Genomic DNA, 13,691 nt, shown 5'->3' on the forward strand with positions numbered 1-13,691 from the left:
ATATCCCCCCATCTCTTGGGGCGAGGTGTGGTCTCCGCGGTGTCCTCCCCTTGGAAGGGACACCCCCCGACTAGACCTGGCGGCCCAGTCGGATAATCCCCCTTCTTTTTTATGGAGTGGAAAAAGAGAAAGGGAAAAGAGGCAACGACTGGGTTAAGCCTGTCTCTATCTTTGGGTAGTCGACTTGTCCCCAAAAAGGGCCGTTTGACACTCATAACTGTGTTGGGGGAGGTTACGTGTTGACCTGGTGTGCTGGCTATGAGGCACACAGCAAGTCTGCCCACCACACACCGCCAGTTTACGTAACACCGTTCAGCCTTGTGGCATTTTGTATAGGGACCCCTAGTGTCACTACATCGACACCAACATCGAGTGAGTGACAGATAGGGAACGTCATGGTTACTGGTGTAACCTCCGTTCCCTGATGGAGGGAACGAGACGTTGGTCCCTCCTGCCACAACGCTGAACTACCCGCTGAAATGGCCGGACCTTATTTCGGCTCCTCAGCGTAAAACCTGAATGAGTGGTTGCATACCAGCTCCTTTATACCCGTATGTCCGGGGGAGTGGCATGCAAATACCACTTGCCAATTTTCATTGGCCTTTTATCAAAGACCAGAGGTGTCTCGGGCTCCCAAGAGTGACCCCTAGTGTCACTACATTGACACCAACGTCTTGTTCCCTCCATCAGGGAACGGAGGTTACACCAGTAACCATGACGTTTGGCGTGCTAGAAGCACAGAACTTGCACACTTAACCTTTAAAAGTCTTAGAAACTGTCATAAATGCACCTTAAAAATTGACAGTTTCTTTCAGCATTATTTCTTAAGTTAGACAGCCTTAAAAATAAATAAATAAAAATTCAATGTGTAGGATTTTTTTTTTTTTTTTTTTATTAATACTTTGTGCCCCTTTAAGTTAGAAGTTTCAAAGCACTCTGGGAAATGAGGAGAGTTTCCATATGAATAGCATGAAAGGCTCCATTTAGCAAAACTTTAGCAAAGAGTCTGCTTTAAGTGTTGGACATCTGTAAATTAAATTTCAATATGCTGTAAGACCCCAACTGATTCCCTTTCCATTTCTTCCCCACAATGAATGAAACTAATTGCTTTAAATGGCAGATACTCTGTGAAGCAGCTCTCCTGTGGTTCAGAGCTCATAGAAACAAGAATTACCACCAACAGATGAAAATCAAAAGTAATGGGACAGAAGATTGTGTCACCTCAGTCGCAATCCTTTAATTGCACTTATTTTGTTCATGAAAGCCATTCGGAAAAGCCACACTGCTTTTGAGAGAGCAGTTTAACTGTCACAATGCCTCTGTGCCATAGAAAGACTGAAAAACACAAGGTGGCATGACAAATTGCTCTTAAGTTTTTTTTATTTAATTTTTGTTATATAAATAACATGCTGTTATTTTTCTCCAGACAACATTTCATTACGAGTCCTTGTATTGAAAACCTTGTTATATTTTTAAAAATTAGTTCTGTGTCAAACAAGAATGCAAAATATAATTTGGTCATCAGTGGTAATTGAGAACTAATGGTTATAAAAGTGACTTTGAATGCATTTGAATATTAAAGACCCCATGATAACGGAGTCCTAAATTGTGACTTCAGTCAGAACCAGACGACACTCAAGTTTGACAAGACTTTACTTGTATAGGAAAATGAAGGTCTGTTGTGGTACAACAACAACAACAACAACAACAGTAAGTTTTTCAGTTAATTTGCTTTATTCGAAATAAGACTTTATTTAATTAATCTCAAAACAACGTGTATTAGTCCTTCAGCAATTAAAATATGCTGTTTCATTATGCCATTTCTGTATATAAAATGTTTATAATTTATTATATCTTTGTTGTTGTCTGATAAATGATCTTGAAGCTTCAGCCATTTTAAGAGTTCAATAATTACATCGTTGATACATGGGCCAGCCTCTTCAAGCTTTGGTTTTGGGATCAGAAAACAAACTCAACTATGAACATTTAAGAATCTTTTTAATTCACACTGGTAATAAAATTGCATTACAGTTTCATAAAATAAATGTTCCAATTTATAAACAGACTGTACATACTCTCAGAGACGCATTAGAGAGAACAAGAGAGAGTTGGAAAGAAAACGTAAGAGAAAGTGAAAGACCAAAACAGAAAAACAATCACAAAAACCATACAGGCAATACAGTGCTCAGCTAAGCAGGCACAACTGTACATCAAAATGTGTAACTGCTTAGTGTTGGGGACAGGAAGGGCCAAAAGTAGTACATTTACAATGGAGTCCTCAGGGACCAATAGGGCTTGTACTGTAAAAAGTATTGCAGGCAAGCAGACAGATGCTCTTCTCTCTAAGTGCAGCAGAACATCCATCGCACATAAGCGTGTGTATGCATGTGTGTGTGGACCAAGAGCTACCGCTGCCATCGTTTGACTGGCTATTGAACTTGTGTCTCAAAGCTCCCGTTGAGCTGGCCCTCCTCATAGTCCATCTGACACAGAATCATGTTATTCTTTAGGAAAAACTTATCACCCACGCAAAACCTGCAAGAGAATCAAAAAATGTATGGGTTAACAAATAAGGATTTTCTCTTGAAGCAGACAAGGTCTATTCACACAAAGTCCAAATTTTTCTGCAAGAACCCCCCAAAAAAACAAAACAAAACTGGGTAGTAGCAGATTGTAAAATAAAACAGTGCATCTCTATGAACACACACACACACACTAAAATATCATACAATAGAGATCTGTCAGTTTTTAATTCAGAGATTAAGGTGATTTTTAATTATTTGTATGGCAAACAATTCATTCAGGTATCTGAAGTTTTTCACGGAATAGTTTGGGTGTGAAACTGGTTTATGGAACATCGTTTTCATGTCGTTTACTCCACCTGTTTGCATGAAAGTTATGTACTGTTGTGACATTTTTGCAAAATTATACTAGTGGCTCGTTACATTTATCGCAGTAGTGGTGCTTAAAGAGAGTTAAATGGATAGTTCTCCCAAAAATGAAAATTCTCATGATTTACTCACCATCATGCCATCCCAGATGTGTTTGACTAACTTTCTTCTACTGAACAGAAATTAAGATTTTTAGAAGAATAGCTCATCTCTGTAGGTCCACACAAGTGAATGGTGACCAGAATTTGGAAGCACCAAATGTACATAGGCAACATAGAAGTAATCCAAAAGACTCCAGTGGTTAAATATATATCTTCAGAAGTGATATAATGCGTGGGTGAGAAATAGATAAATAAGTCCTTTTTTAGTATAAATTCTCCCTGCCCAGTAGGTGGCGATAAGCATGAAGAATGCAAATCGCCCAGAAACAAAGAATAATATGAAAGTGGAGATTCATAGGTTAAAAGGAATTGGTTTCTCACCCACACTTATCATATCGCTTCGCAATACATATAGATTACTTTTATTCTGTCTTTATGTCCTTTTGGAGTTTCAAAATGTTGGTACCCATTCACTTGTATTGTGAGGACCAACAGAGCTGAAATGTTCTCCTAAAATCTTTGTGTTCTGCAGACAAAAGAAAGTCATACACATCCGGGAAGGCATAGGGGTGAGTAAATCTTGAGAACTTTCATTTTATGGTGAACTATCCCTTTAAATTTTCAAATGTGAGATCAAAAGAACAAAACCTACCTCTGTACCCTAAAGCTTAAACCTAAACTTACTGATAGTGTTATAAATGTGAGATGAAAACACAAATGCTAAATCTACAATGTAATTTTAAATGTTCAGGAATTATCATCTGCCCTTTTACTCTTTAATTGTGTAAAAGGAAAAAGTCATTGTTTTAGCACCTGCAGTATATAGGTATTTCACAATGAGCCACGTAAAAATGATTTTTCAAAATGTTGGTATAGTAACAATTCTATAAGACCATGTTTGTAAATAAACTCAATGCAGTAAACAGACATCACTGCATGTACTTGCTACTGTAGCTTTCCAATATCACATACCCTAAGTTTCTTGTGATATGGCAATAAGGCTTTCAAAACCAGTGGCATTTTTTCAAAGCAGGACAGCATTTGGCACTCAATGAAAGCATGCCACCATTCCTTTTCCCAGGGAAAAGGCACCACACCAGTTTCCAAGGAAACACCACCACCGAGCTTGTTTTCCCTACGTTGGGGCTCGATGCCAAAGTATAAATTGTTAGCCTCTAAAAAAACGTCCCATTAAATTTCATGCCAATTAAAGAGAAACAAATTCCATGTGTGCACTGCATTTTTACATTTGATAAGTTTGCATATGAAAGCCATGAATGCTGTAAGGACAATAGAGCGGCCATGATAGAAGCTTTGCCCATGATGTTTATTATCAATCAGTGCCACACCAATGGGGCATGTTGGCAGAGGAACAGAGTGTAGCAGAGAGGAGCATGGGAAGCTGGGCTGTGCATTCGCCATTTGTTAGCGACAAGGTTTCACTCACCAAACTTTATTACACACCTGGTGCTCACCAAATGTGCCACTGACTATTTATTCCTTCATCCTACCAGATGCTTTATTTTGTTTGATTGCAGCAATTCTACATTAAAGGGATAGTTCACAAAAAAAAAAAAAAAAAAAAAAAAAAAAAAAGAATTCTGTCATCATTTACTCACTGTTATTTAATTTCAAACTCGTATGACTTTCTTCAGTGGAACACAAAAGGAGATGTTAGGCAGAATGTTAGCCTCAGCCACCATTCACTTTCATTGTATGAAAAAAGTTGCAATGGAAGTAATTGGTGACTGAGGCTAACATTCTGCCTAACATCTCCTTTTGCGTTTTACAGAAGAAAGTCGTACGTGTTTAGAACATCATGAGGGTGAATAAATCATGACAGAATTTTCAAGTGGTGCATATGTCACATTCAAACAGCATGAATCATCTGGAACCTTTAGAGAAAGCAGTACTCAATTTATTCTACCTCTCAGTATTGCTTGAAAATATTGTATTTGAGGTATCTGTACTGAAATGGTTAAACATGTTTGTATTTACCGCAAGGCGTTTATTATTCTACGAGTCTAGAGTGTGTATGCATAAAGGCTTTTGGGAATGACACAAAAGTGTTTTTTAGTAGTAGGTCACACACTAGAGAATTTAAGAAACTGTCACACTCCTTTGCTCCCCAGGAATGTTTGGAGGGATGATCCTTGAAAGGTTCATTCCGCTGGCTGCTTAATTCCCTCGGCGAGACACATAGCGGTGACATGCTCAACTTGGCTGTGTATTGAGTAAGAGCTTTCTGGCTGACTGTGTTCAATAAGGCATTCACAGTTTGATCAGGCTTGGTATTGGTCTGGCAACGGTATCACCACTGAAGCGCTGGCTAATTTCACTCAGCTCAAGCCGATAATCCTGCTTCTGGTCACAAATACAAACCCGGACAAAACACGTACCAGACTGGTTCAAGACAGAAAGCACAGAGTAAAAAGGTGCTAATTTAATGCAAAATAAATAAATAATAATTAATAATAATTGGGCCAATCAAAAGACAAGTTCTTTGAGTGATTTTTGCTCCTGATCGTCTCAGAAAGTGAAGTTTTTTTTTGTGTGTGTGTGTGTGTGTGTGTGTGTGTGTGTGTGTGAGGCATTAACTTTGTCTACATTTCTAGATTTTAAAGAAAGACAATCTTGCAGGGTATGATTTTGTTGTGATCTCTTTCTCTCCTCACCTCTGGTTACAAAGCTGACAGGCAAAACAGTCCAAATGGTAAACATTATCTCTGGCCCTCATCACCATTTCAAAGGCTGGGATCAGTTTACTGCAGGCTGCGCAGTTCCCCGTCGTACCAAAGAGCCTGTGAGAGAGAACACAAAGCATATTTAGGCTACTCACTCTTACCTTTCTTAGTCTTTATGCATTCAAGCAACTAACCAGAAAAGGCAAGAAAAAAAAAATTGGACATCTAATGCAATTCGTAAATCCAGCTTGGCATATATTAAGTATTTTTTGTTAATGAGGGTACAAACCAAGATGTTAATTCTTAGCTAATGATCTAATTAAAACGATCACATGGTTCTAATCCCCTTCTTCAAAGAGTTTTTGCCTAGCACATTGCAAAAGCAATGAAAACAGGTCTGAGGCGAGCAATTGAACTGCTCAATGTTTTTCCCCCTCTTGCTTTTAAATCCAGAGTAACTAATGAGACTTTGCTCAGACCAAAGCCAGCTGGATTTTACACAAGTAAAATACTATAATTTAGTTTTATGTAGACAAATACTATTAAGTAGTCAAAAGTTCAAAAGATTCCCCTTGCAATGATATTTCCTCTGTCCACCTTTCCTCTTCCTCTCTTTTCCTGTGACCTGCTAAAAGCTGAGAGAGACGTAGAGCAGGGTGGTAGTTGGGTGGGGGGTTGTTGGTTAGGTATGTAACCTTGAGAGGTAAGTAGATGCTCGCTGAAGCACAGAAAGGGACACACAAAAATGTCTCGGCTGTTTATTTAAGCTTATTAGATGGGACACAAACCATCAAGGTCACAAACAGAATAACAGGCAGAGGCAGATCGCTTTCCTCCACACCACCAGACGTCGTATTTACATTTCCCTTGCTACAATTTTTTTATTTGGAGATTCAAAGTCAGAGATATAAATATATATGCACACAGGAAGAAATGGAGGGAGAAAATGCAGAATTCGGCCTTTTGAAACACTCTTATAAAGTTAAGGTCTTGGATGGAAGGAGGTGTCACCACCAGCATCTATTCAGCAGACCCTGCTGTTAATTAGAGCAACAGACCCGAGCCGAGAACAGTCTTATAGTGGGAGAGGGCATGTTGTTATATCAGATAGGCGAAGTGTTAAGAGCCATTGTTAGATTTGGTTACTGTTCCAGTAAAAAGTGTTTGTGGAACTATGACACTCTGAGGAGGCTGTGCAACCTCAGTGAGGTGTTGTCTCTTGAAAGACTTCAGCTTATTTAAATAATGGTTATCAGACTGCTGCTTTATTCCAAGGTCAGTGCAAAATTTGTGAGAAAGTGACTAATAAAAATGATGCGTACACAGTCAATACTTCACATTTTACAATTAGACTTTATATTATAGTGTCTGTGCAAATAATTGCATTTATCGGACGATACCAATGTTAAGACAATACCAATGTTTGGCCAAATACATCAATGCATCTCTAATTGTAATAAAAGCACAAGCAGCTCCATAAAAAAAATTACATATTATGAATGTTGTCCATTTGTATTACTATAGTGTAATTACATTGTAATAACAAAAAGGTAATGTACAAGTGCCTTTTTTTTTTAGATACAAAAAACAAATCCACACAAATCCCAAAGGAAATGCATTTATTTCTCTCTTGGTGAGCTCTGCTGTTCCACACAGTCTCAAAAGTGCCTTTGGCATCATAAAACAGAGATCATGCCAAATTATTTGCCTTCACAGCATTTGACAGGACAACACTTAACTGTGGTTTGGCATCTTGAGAATGCTATTATACAGTAGTTGGGTGAGATGTATCTGACACTCTTTGATCTTGAAAAGTTCTCAGATAGCAGGCTACATAGTCCTAACGCTCACAGACACACATACTGTACATGGTTAGAGGCAGCAGGAAGGATTTAAGCGTCTGTCTGAAGGGCCATGTTTTCAGAAAGGGAACAGCACGCAGACTGTGGTCGAGCACATTTCAAATGCCATGCCTTAATGCTGGAGCTTCTGAAAAGGTGGTCAGGAGTCCCTGGGGATCGTGAACAATTTCTTATGGCTCACGTTGCACAGCATGTTGTTACAGATCACATCACAAGACCTATTTTCCCTTTTTTTCCTAAATCATGTCACAGAAAGCACAGGAATGGCAGTTTGAGAGGGTTGTTACAGTCTTGTGAAAATTCAGCGACCTTTTGATTAGTTTAAGAGCAGAGGACTCCTCTTAAAAGAGAAGGAACTCCACACACACACACACACACACACACACACACACACACACACACACACACACACACACCTTGGGTTTAATGGTAGTTTTTGCAGCACCAAGATGGCCCCACTCAAAATGGTGACTTTAGTAGTGGTTAATTTAAGTGGATTAGGAGGGTAAGGAAACTCATTTGGAAGGTCACCAGCAAACTTTGAAATACAATGCCTTGGATTTTCAGGCAATATAAAAAGTGAAACCAACCATTTTATCAGCAAGGCCATTTAACATGATATTCTTTGCAAAATGTGCTTAAGGACTTCTAGGGCTTTAATGTTGTTTGTGAATAATTTTATTTATAATTAATAGTCTCTTTTTATCATTACAAGTAAACTTTTTAATTGTTTTCTTGAAAACAAAGTCCATTTTATAACAGATACTAGCAATAATATTAAAGAAATGCTAAAGTGAGTTGAGAGCTCATTTATGTTATTATAGCTCTTCCAAACTAAATTGAAGATCACAAAGTCCCCAGCGCATTGAAAAAAAAAAAAAAAAAAGCACGACAATAAAGGAAAGGAGAACAGGGCTTTTAACTTCATAATCTTGTTTGTGTTTAACTAAACTTCAGTATTAAAGCCAAAAAAGCCTTTGCTCATTGTTTTGTATGATTCGCTGTGGCTCTGTGTAGACAGGTGTTTCTCTTCTGGTGTTTCTTCATAACTCTAAAGCCGGTATCAGCTTCCTTCCCTTTAATGTATCTCAATCATTGTACTTCAGCTGTTTTACTTGTTTAAAGAGACCGAGATCCACGACTGTATGTGTGAATTGGTAAAGTTATCAGCAGACAAGTGTATTTAGGTATAGTGATTTTTCTTAAAAAGTAAAATATTGGAAATAAAGAGGGATTGTTTTTTATACTCAAACAATATGACTGCTTTCTTTTTTCTCATGGCGATAGCAAAGCTTGCTCAGGAAACATTTATTTTTTAAAATACCCTGAATGATTGCTGAGAGTTATCTCCTTTTTAATCCTACTCGTATGTTGGCTAGTAATGGGTGTGTCATCATTAAGCAGAAGAGAAATCTACTTTATATTTAAATTAAAAGCACCTCTCTTTGATTAGTAAAATGACTCATGTTACTAATGCAATGGTTAAGAAAAATAAAGTAATTTCAGGCCTGTGGTCAATGCAATTAAACACAGAGGCACTTTGGCAGTCTTATGGTGTGGTCAGAGGAATCTTGACACCAGTAAAACACATTAATCTACTACTGTCCAAACTAATGAAAGAGTACAGCCTAAAAGCTTATAACACCCATTTACCACCATTTACTGATCTAGTAAGGAAATGGTCAGAGTTAGTTTGTGTTGAGGCTGATGTGTGTGTGTGTCTGTCTGGGGGGGAGGGGGTGTTCATTATGGCTCTACAGTACTCCTGAAGGACAAATGCAGAAGGAGCACAGCTCATAATGTGCGCATGGCAGGGCTCCAAAAACCCAGCTGAAAATAAAAGAAATGCATTTGATCCACCCACCCATCTTTAATGAAGTGCCTCCCTGTATGGGAGGCTAATTCTGGGTGAGATTTCAGCTTCATTAGAAGGTGAGAGAACCGATTCTGCATCAATGTGCTGGAGGTGTAGTTTAGGTTGGACACCCTGCTTGAAGTCTCAATCACCTACGTTAAACCAAACACTCTGAATCTGCCTTGCTCTGTCTGCACAGAGAGAGGGATACTTCTTAATTTGTTCCTTAATAGAATTCATATCCAGCATCTCCAGGCATTAAATAGCATGCATTTGTCACAGGCTGAACAGCAGATGAGTGGGCTTGATTTTATTAGGACATCAGTGCCAGTACAGCGGCAACAGGAAGCTCGTTTTGTGCCGTTTCCACAACTCTTCCATTTTTCTCTACTTTTATTTCCTATGATGACCAACCAAAAAAGGGGACTCAAAATTGTCTGTCAACATCAAAATACCACCGTCTGAAATAGTGGCAAAAATGTTTTTATTACTCAGTATTTTTGTCTTGTTTTCCAATGGAAAAAAACAACAACAACATTTTATTAGAGAAGCAAAAAAGATATGAAATAATTGTTTTCAAAGAAATGTAACAATTTAGTAAAGTTTTCCCAATGTTCCTAATTCAGGTTAGTCCTACAGTGTCTTAACAGCACTAATTCGAGGGAGGTTATAAGTGACAACAACCCAAACTGCATCTCCGACTGTGTAAGGCCCAAGCAGTGGCGTCTAGTGGAGAGAGCAGCTTGGGGATAAATGGCTAGATCTGGTTAAAAGACCCCAGGGACTGGGATTTAATGCCCAGAAAATAATCATGTTTAATTTAGCAAGCAGATGGCTCAGAGATAGGAGGTAAAACAGATCCTTAGACCTGCGGTTCTGCCACTCAGCTGCCTATAGTGAGCTGAAAGTCCAAACACACACTCAAAAACAGCAGTTTATCACTTAACTCGGAAAATGGGCAAGACATCACATCCATGTAAACATCTGAAATCTTAACCCGCAAAACATAAACATTCACTACAAGATGCCACTCCAAGCTATTTTTAATCACACAACTGGGATTTAATTGGAGCACTCAAGAGTCTAGGTTGGCACACCACAATGAGGAAAGAACAAGCATTTAAACTGCTGTAGCAGCCTCATGAAAACAATTTACAAGCTAAAAAAATATCTGCTAATCCCACAGATAAACGCAACAGGAGCGAGAGAAGACAGGAAGGAGATGGGAAAGGTGGCAATCATCGCCTGCTAGATGAGGGTGTACTTTTCTGAATGTCATGAAGCCTGAGGTGCAACAAGCCCTTTCTGCTGTGGCAGCACTTTGACTCGAGCGTGTTCTTACCTCAGGTAGTCCCTGCGACAGAGGATGAGATTGGCTTTAGTGTAGAGGGTGGAGCCCACCTCCCCCAGGCGGCAGTCACAGCAGGCACATTTGAGACAGTCTTCGTGCCAGTATTTGTCCAGAGCCTTGAGCAGGTAGCGGTCTTTAATCTTACGGTTGCAGCCGGCGCATCCCTTCTGTTTTCCTTTGGGCTGGACGGAGAGCATCGGCACACCTGTGGCAATACAGAGACAAACAGAGAGCGCTGTGATTTACTGCCTGGCTTAACCGGTGACTTTTCATGTTCCATGCTCTTTGATAAGGGTGGCAGCACCCCTGAAGCGCAGGCCAAAGAACAGGCTATGTCCGCGCAAATGCTGTTTCATATGCATTAGCAGCGACTTTCTTCCGTGCAGATTCAGGCATGTGGGTCACTTTGGACTACATTCATCTATCGCTGCCCCCACTAGAAAAGAACAGATGTTATTTTTGGCATGCAACATACAGAGTTTAATGGGAGTTTGAATGCATCCCTGTGTTGGAATGCCCCAGGACCAGCTCTATTTAGATAGCTGACAGAGGTATTTATGTTGTTTGGAAGATTAGCCATGGCCCTATTTCATCAGAATGAAAACTGTTGGCCATGCTAAAAGCCTCCCATGGGCTTTGTTTGGTATAGATCAACATTAACCTTTTACAGCACTGTTGACCGCAAGAAGGCTGCTCTCAGCTTCCATTGAGATATGGTGTGGCCTAAGTGGCTTACACACACACACACACACACACACACACGCTAAAGCCCTATCTCCTTTTACACTTGCGCTCACGTTCCTGCATTGCAACCAGTGAAGAGTAACCAAACCAGCTAAATTGCCCTGCTGTCACGTAGACTCCCCCCTTTAAGCATGCCTTTTAGCCTCCTAAAGGACAAATAAAGTCCATTTAATAACTGCACTAAACACTAATAGTCTATCTGTGGTCTGACATTTGTGTGTCGACTAAAAGCCGCCCCCAGGCCAGAGCTGGTAACACTGGCACTCGGCACCCCTCTGCCAGCACTAACAGGTCTGCCACAGCTGAAAGCGCAGGACAACAGCTCTTAAGACACTCTCTCCCACACTGAGCTATTGATCCATCTAATAGAACACACAGCTAAACTGGCACTCTCCCTCTCTCTCTCTATACCTCTCTTTTGCTCTTTGCTTTCAAAACACTTTTCTCTCAGAAAGCCCTGTGTGATGTCCCCTTCAACACCCCCCACCCCTCCTCCCCCAATCGCCAGTGTATCAGCCACAGACGGTCAAACCATTAAAATGCACATACAATGGAAGTATATGGGTCCAGTTCATAAACATTCAAATAAACACTGTTTCAAAGGAATAGCCACAAGATGTAAACATAGGAGTTAACATGATTTAGTGTGATAAAATCACTTACTAACCTTATCTCAGTAAATTTATATCCAATACAGGGATTACAGGGTTTACTAGTGATACCTGTACATCCGTCATAAAGTGGTTATATTTGACATTGTAATTTTACACAGATATGGTTAGTAAGCGATTTTATCACACTACAATAATGTTAACATGTACCTCTATAATATTTGTGTCTTGTGGCTATACTCTTGAAACTGGGTGTATTTTAATGTTAATGGTTTGGTCCCATTCACTTCCATTTTAAGTGCCTTACTGTAACTGTGATTTGTCTTTTTTTTTTTTTTTTTTTTTAATAATCTTGATGAGTCAGTTATTTTTTGTGGTAATCAACATTGTGCCAAAGGCTGTCAATTGAGCTTATATTGAACCCAGAACCCATTAATCTGTTATCAGTTCCTTAGCATCAGGTCTACTGATAAAATGGCAAAATCTCCATTGAGACAATCTACATGGTCATAACTGTCTTTTGGAAAACAATAGTATTATTTAATTATTGTGATTATTATTAAAATATTATTAATAATGATTATAATGTTTTGTATTTTAAGGATTGTGATCACAGTGTTTAAAAACAGAAATTAACTGAAAATCAGTTCTGCTTATCAGTTATCAAACATAATATTATCTGACATAAAAACAATATTGACTGATCTCTAACTTTAGGTATTTGAGATTAATAAAATGTATGCCTTTGACATCACCGTCTCATTTCATCATACATTTTCCTGGTATTGTGATGTTTATATAATGCTTGTGCTTGGCTGATTGTGAGTGCATTGGTGTATGAGAGGAGATGTCCGTTAAGAGTATGCTGACTGTTGGGTGCAGAGGTCACATGCAGCAGCTCTTGTTCTGCCCCAGCTTTAATGTCCGGTAATGGCTCTACTGTACATGATCAACAAATGTACGCCAGTGGGCATGAACTCCATTATCCAGTTCCCTGCATGCAACTATCAGCATATTAATGTTTTTGTATCCTCCCCTTACTGGACTAACCTCCAATATCGGTGTTTAGTTTAGTACACGCTCGTTCTCTCTCTCTCTCTCTCTCTGATGCACATGCTCATTTATTAGATCAGATTTGTTCAGTGATTCTGAACTATCCACACATCAGTGGTGCTATGAATATAATTAGCATTTCCTCTGTTAAAAAAAATAAATAAAAAAAGAGGTAAAAATGTGAGGGCACTCAAGAAAGTAGTTGAGAAAGACTGAAAGAGAGAGAGAGAGAGGGCAAGAAAGCGAGGGCTTGTTAGTTAAATTTATGACTTGGATGTGAATAAGAGCTCTGGTGGTATTCAGCCATCTTATTTCTTTATCAGAACTGGAAAAAGAGGGAAGCTAATTGGTCTAGCACCGCTGATGGGAGCCATCAATTAGTGGTATGCTCCCCCTCCTGCCGCTCCCCTTCGGCCTCAATACGGGCCCCTCGAAGCTGCCGCATTAGGATCACAAAACTCACTATAAATACCAATGTTCAGTATAAATGAAGGTAAAAAGCCTTTAAATTGAAGCCACACAAGCTGAGGGCGGTCGTT

At 39.3% G+C, this 13,691-nt stretch overlaps 1 protein-coding gene across 2 annotated transcripts in view; it reads right to left on the reverse strand.

Moving 5' to 3' along the window:
- Positions 1-1,981: 1,981 nt before the first annotated feature.
- LOC127452053 (rhombotin-1) overlaps positions 1,982-13,691 on the reverse strand; it is a 32,980-nt gene continuing 21,270 nt past the window's right edge. For both annotated transcript variants that reach the window (XM_051717218.1, XM_051717211.1), the window contains 3 exons: positions 10,736-10,949; positions 5,668-5,793; positions 1,982-2,535 (listed from right to left, as the gene is read on the reverse strand). In XM_051717218.1, coding sequence (XP_051573178.1) covers positions 2,430-2,535; positions 5,668-5,793; positions 10,736-10,949 — 446 coding nt within the window. In that variant the 3' untranslated portion in view covers positions 1,982-2,429. The remainder of the gene's footprint in view (positions 2,536-5,667; positions 5,794-10,735; positions 10,950-13,691) is intronic.

Source organism: Myxocyprinus asiaticus, chromosome 2, assembly GCF_019703515.2.
Source record: "Myxocyprinus asiaticus isolate MX2 ecotype Aquarium Trade chromosome 2, UBuf_Myxa_2, whole genome shotgun sequence".
NCBI lineage: Eukaryota > Metazoa > Chordata > Actinopteri > Cypriniformes > Catostomidae > Myxocyprinus > Myxocyprinus asiaticus.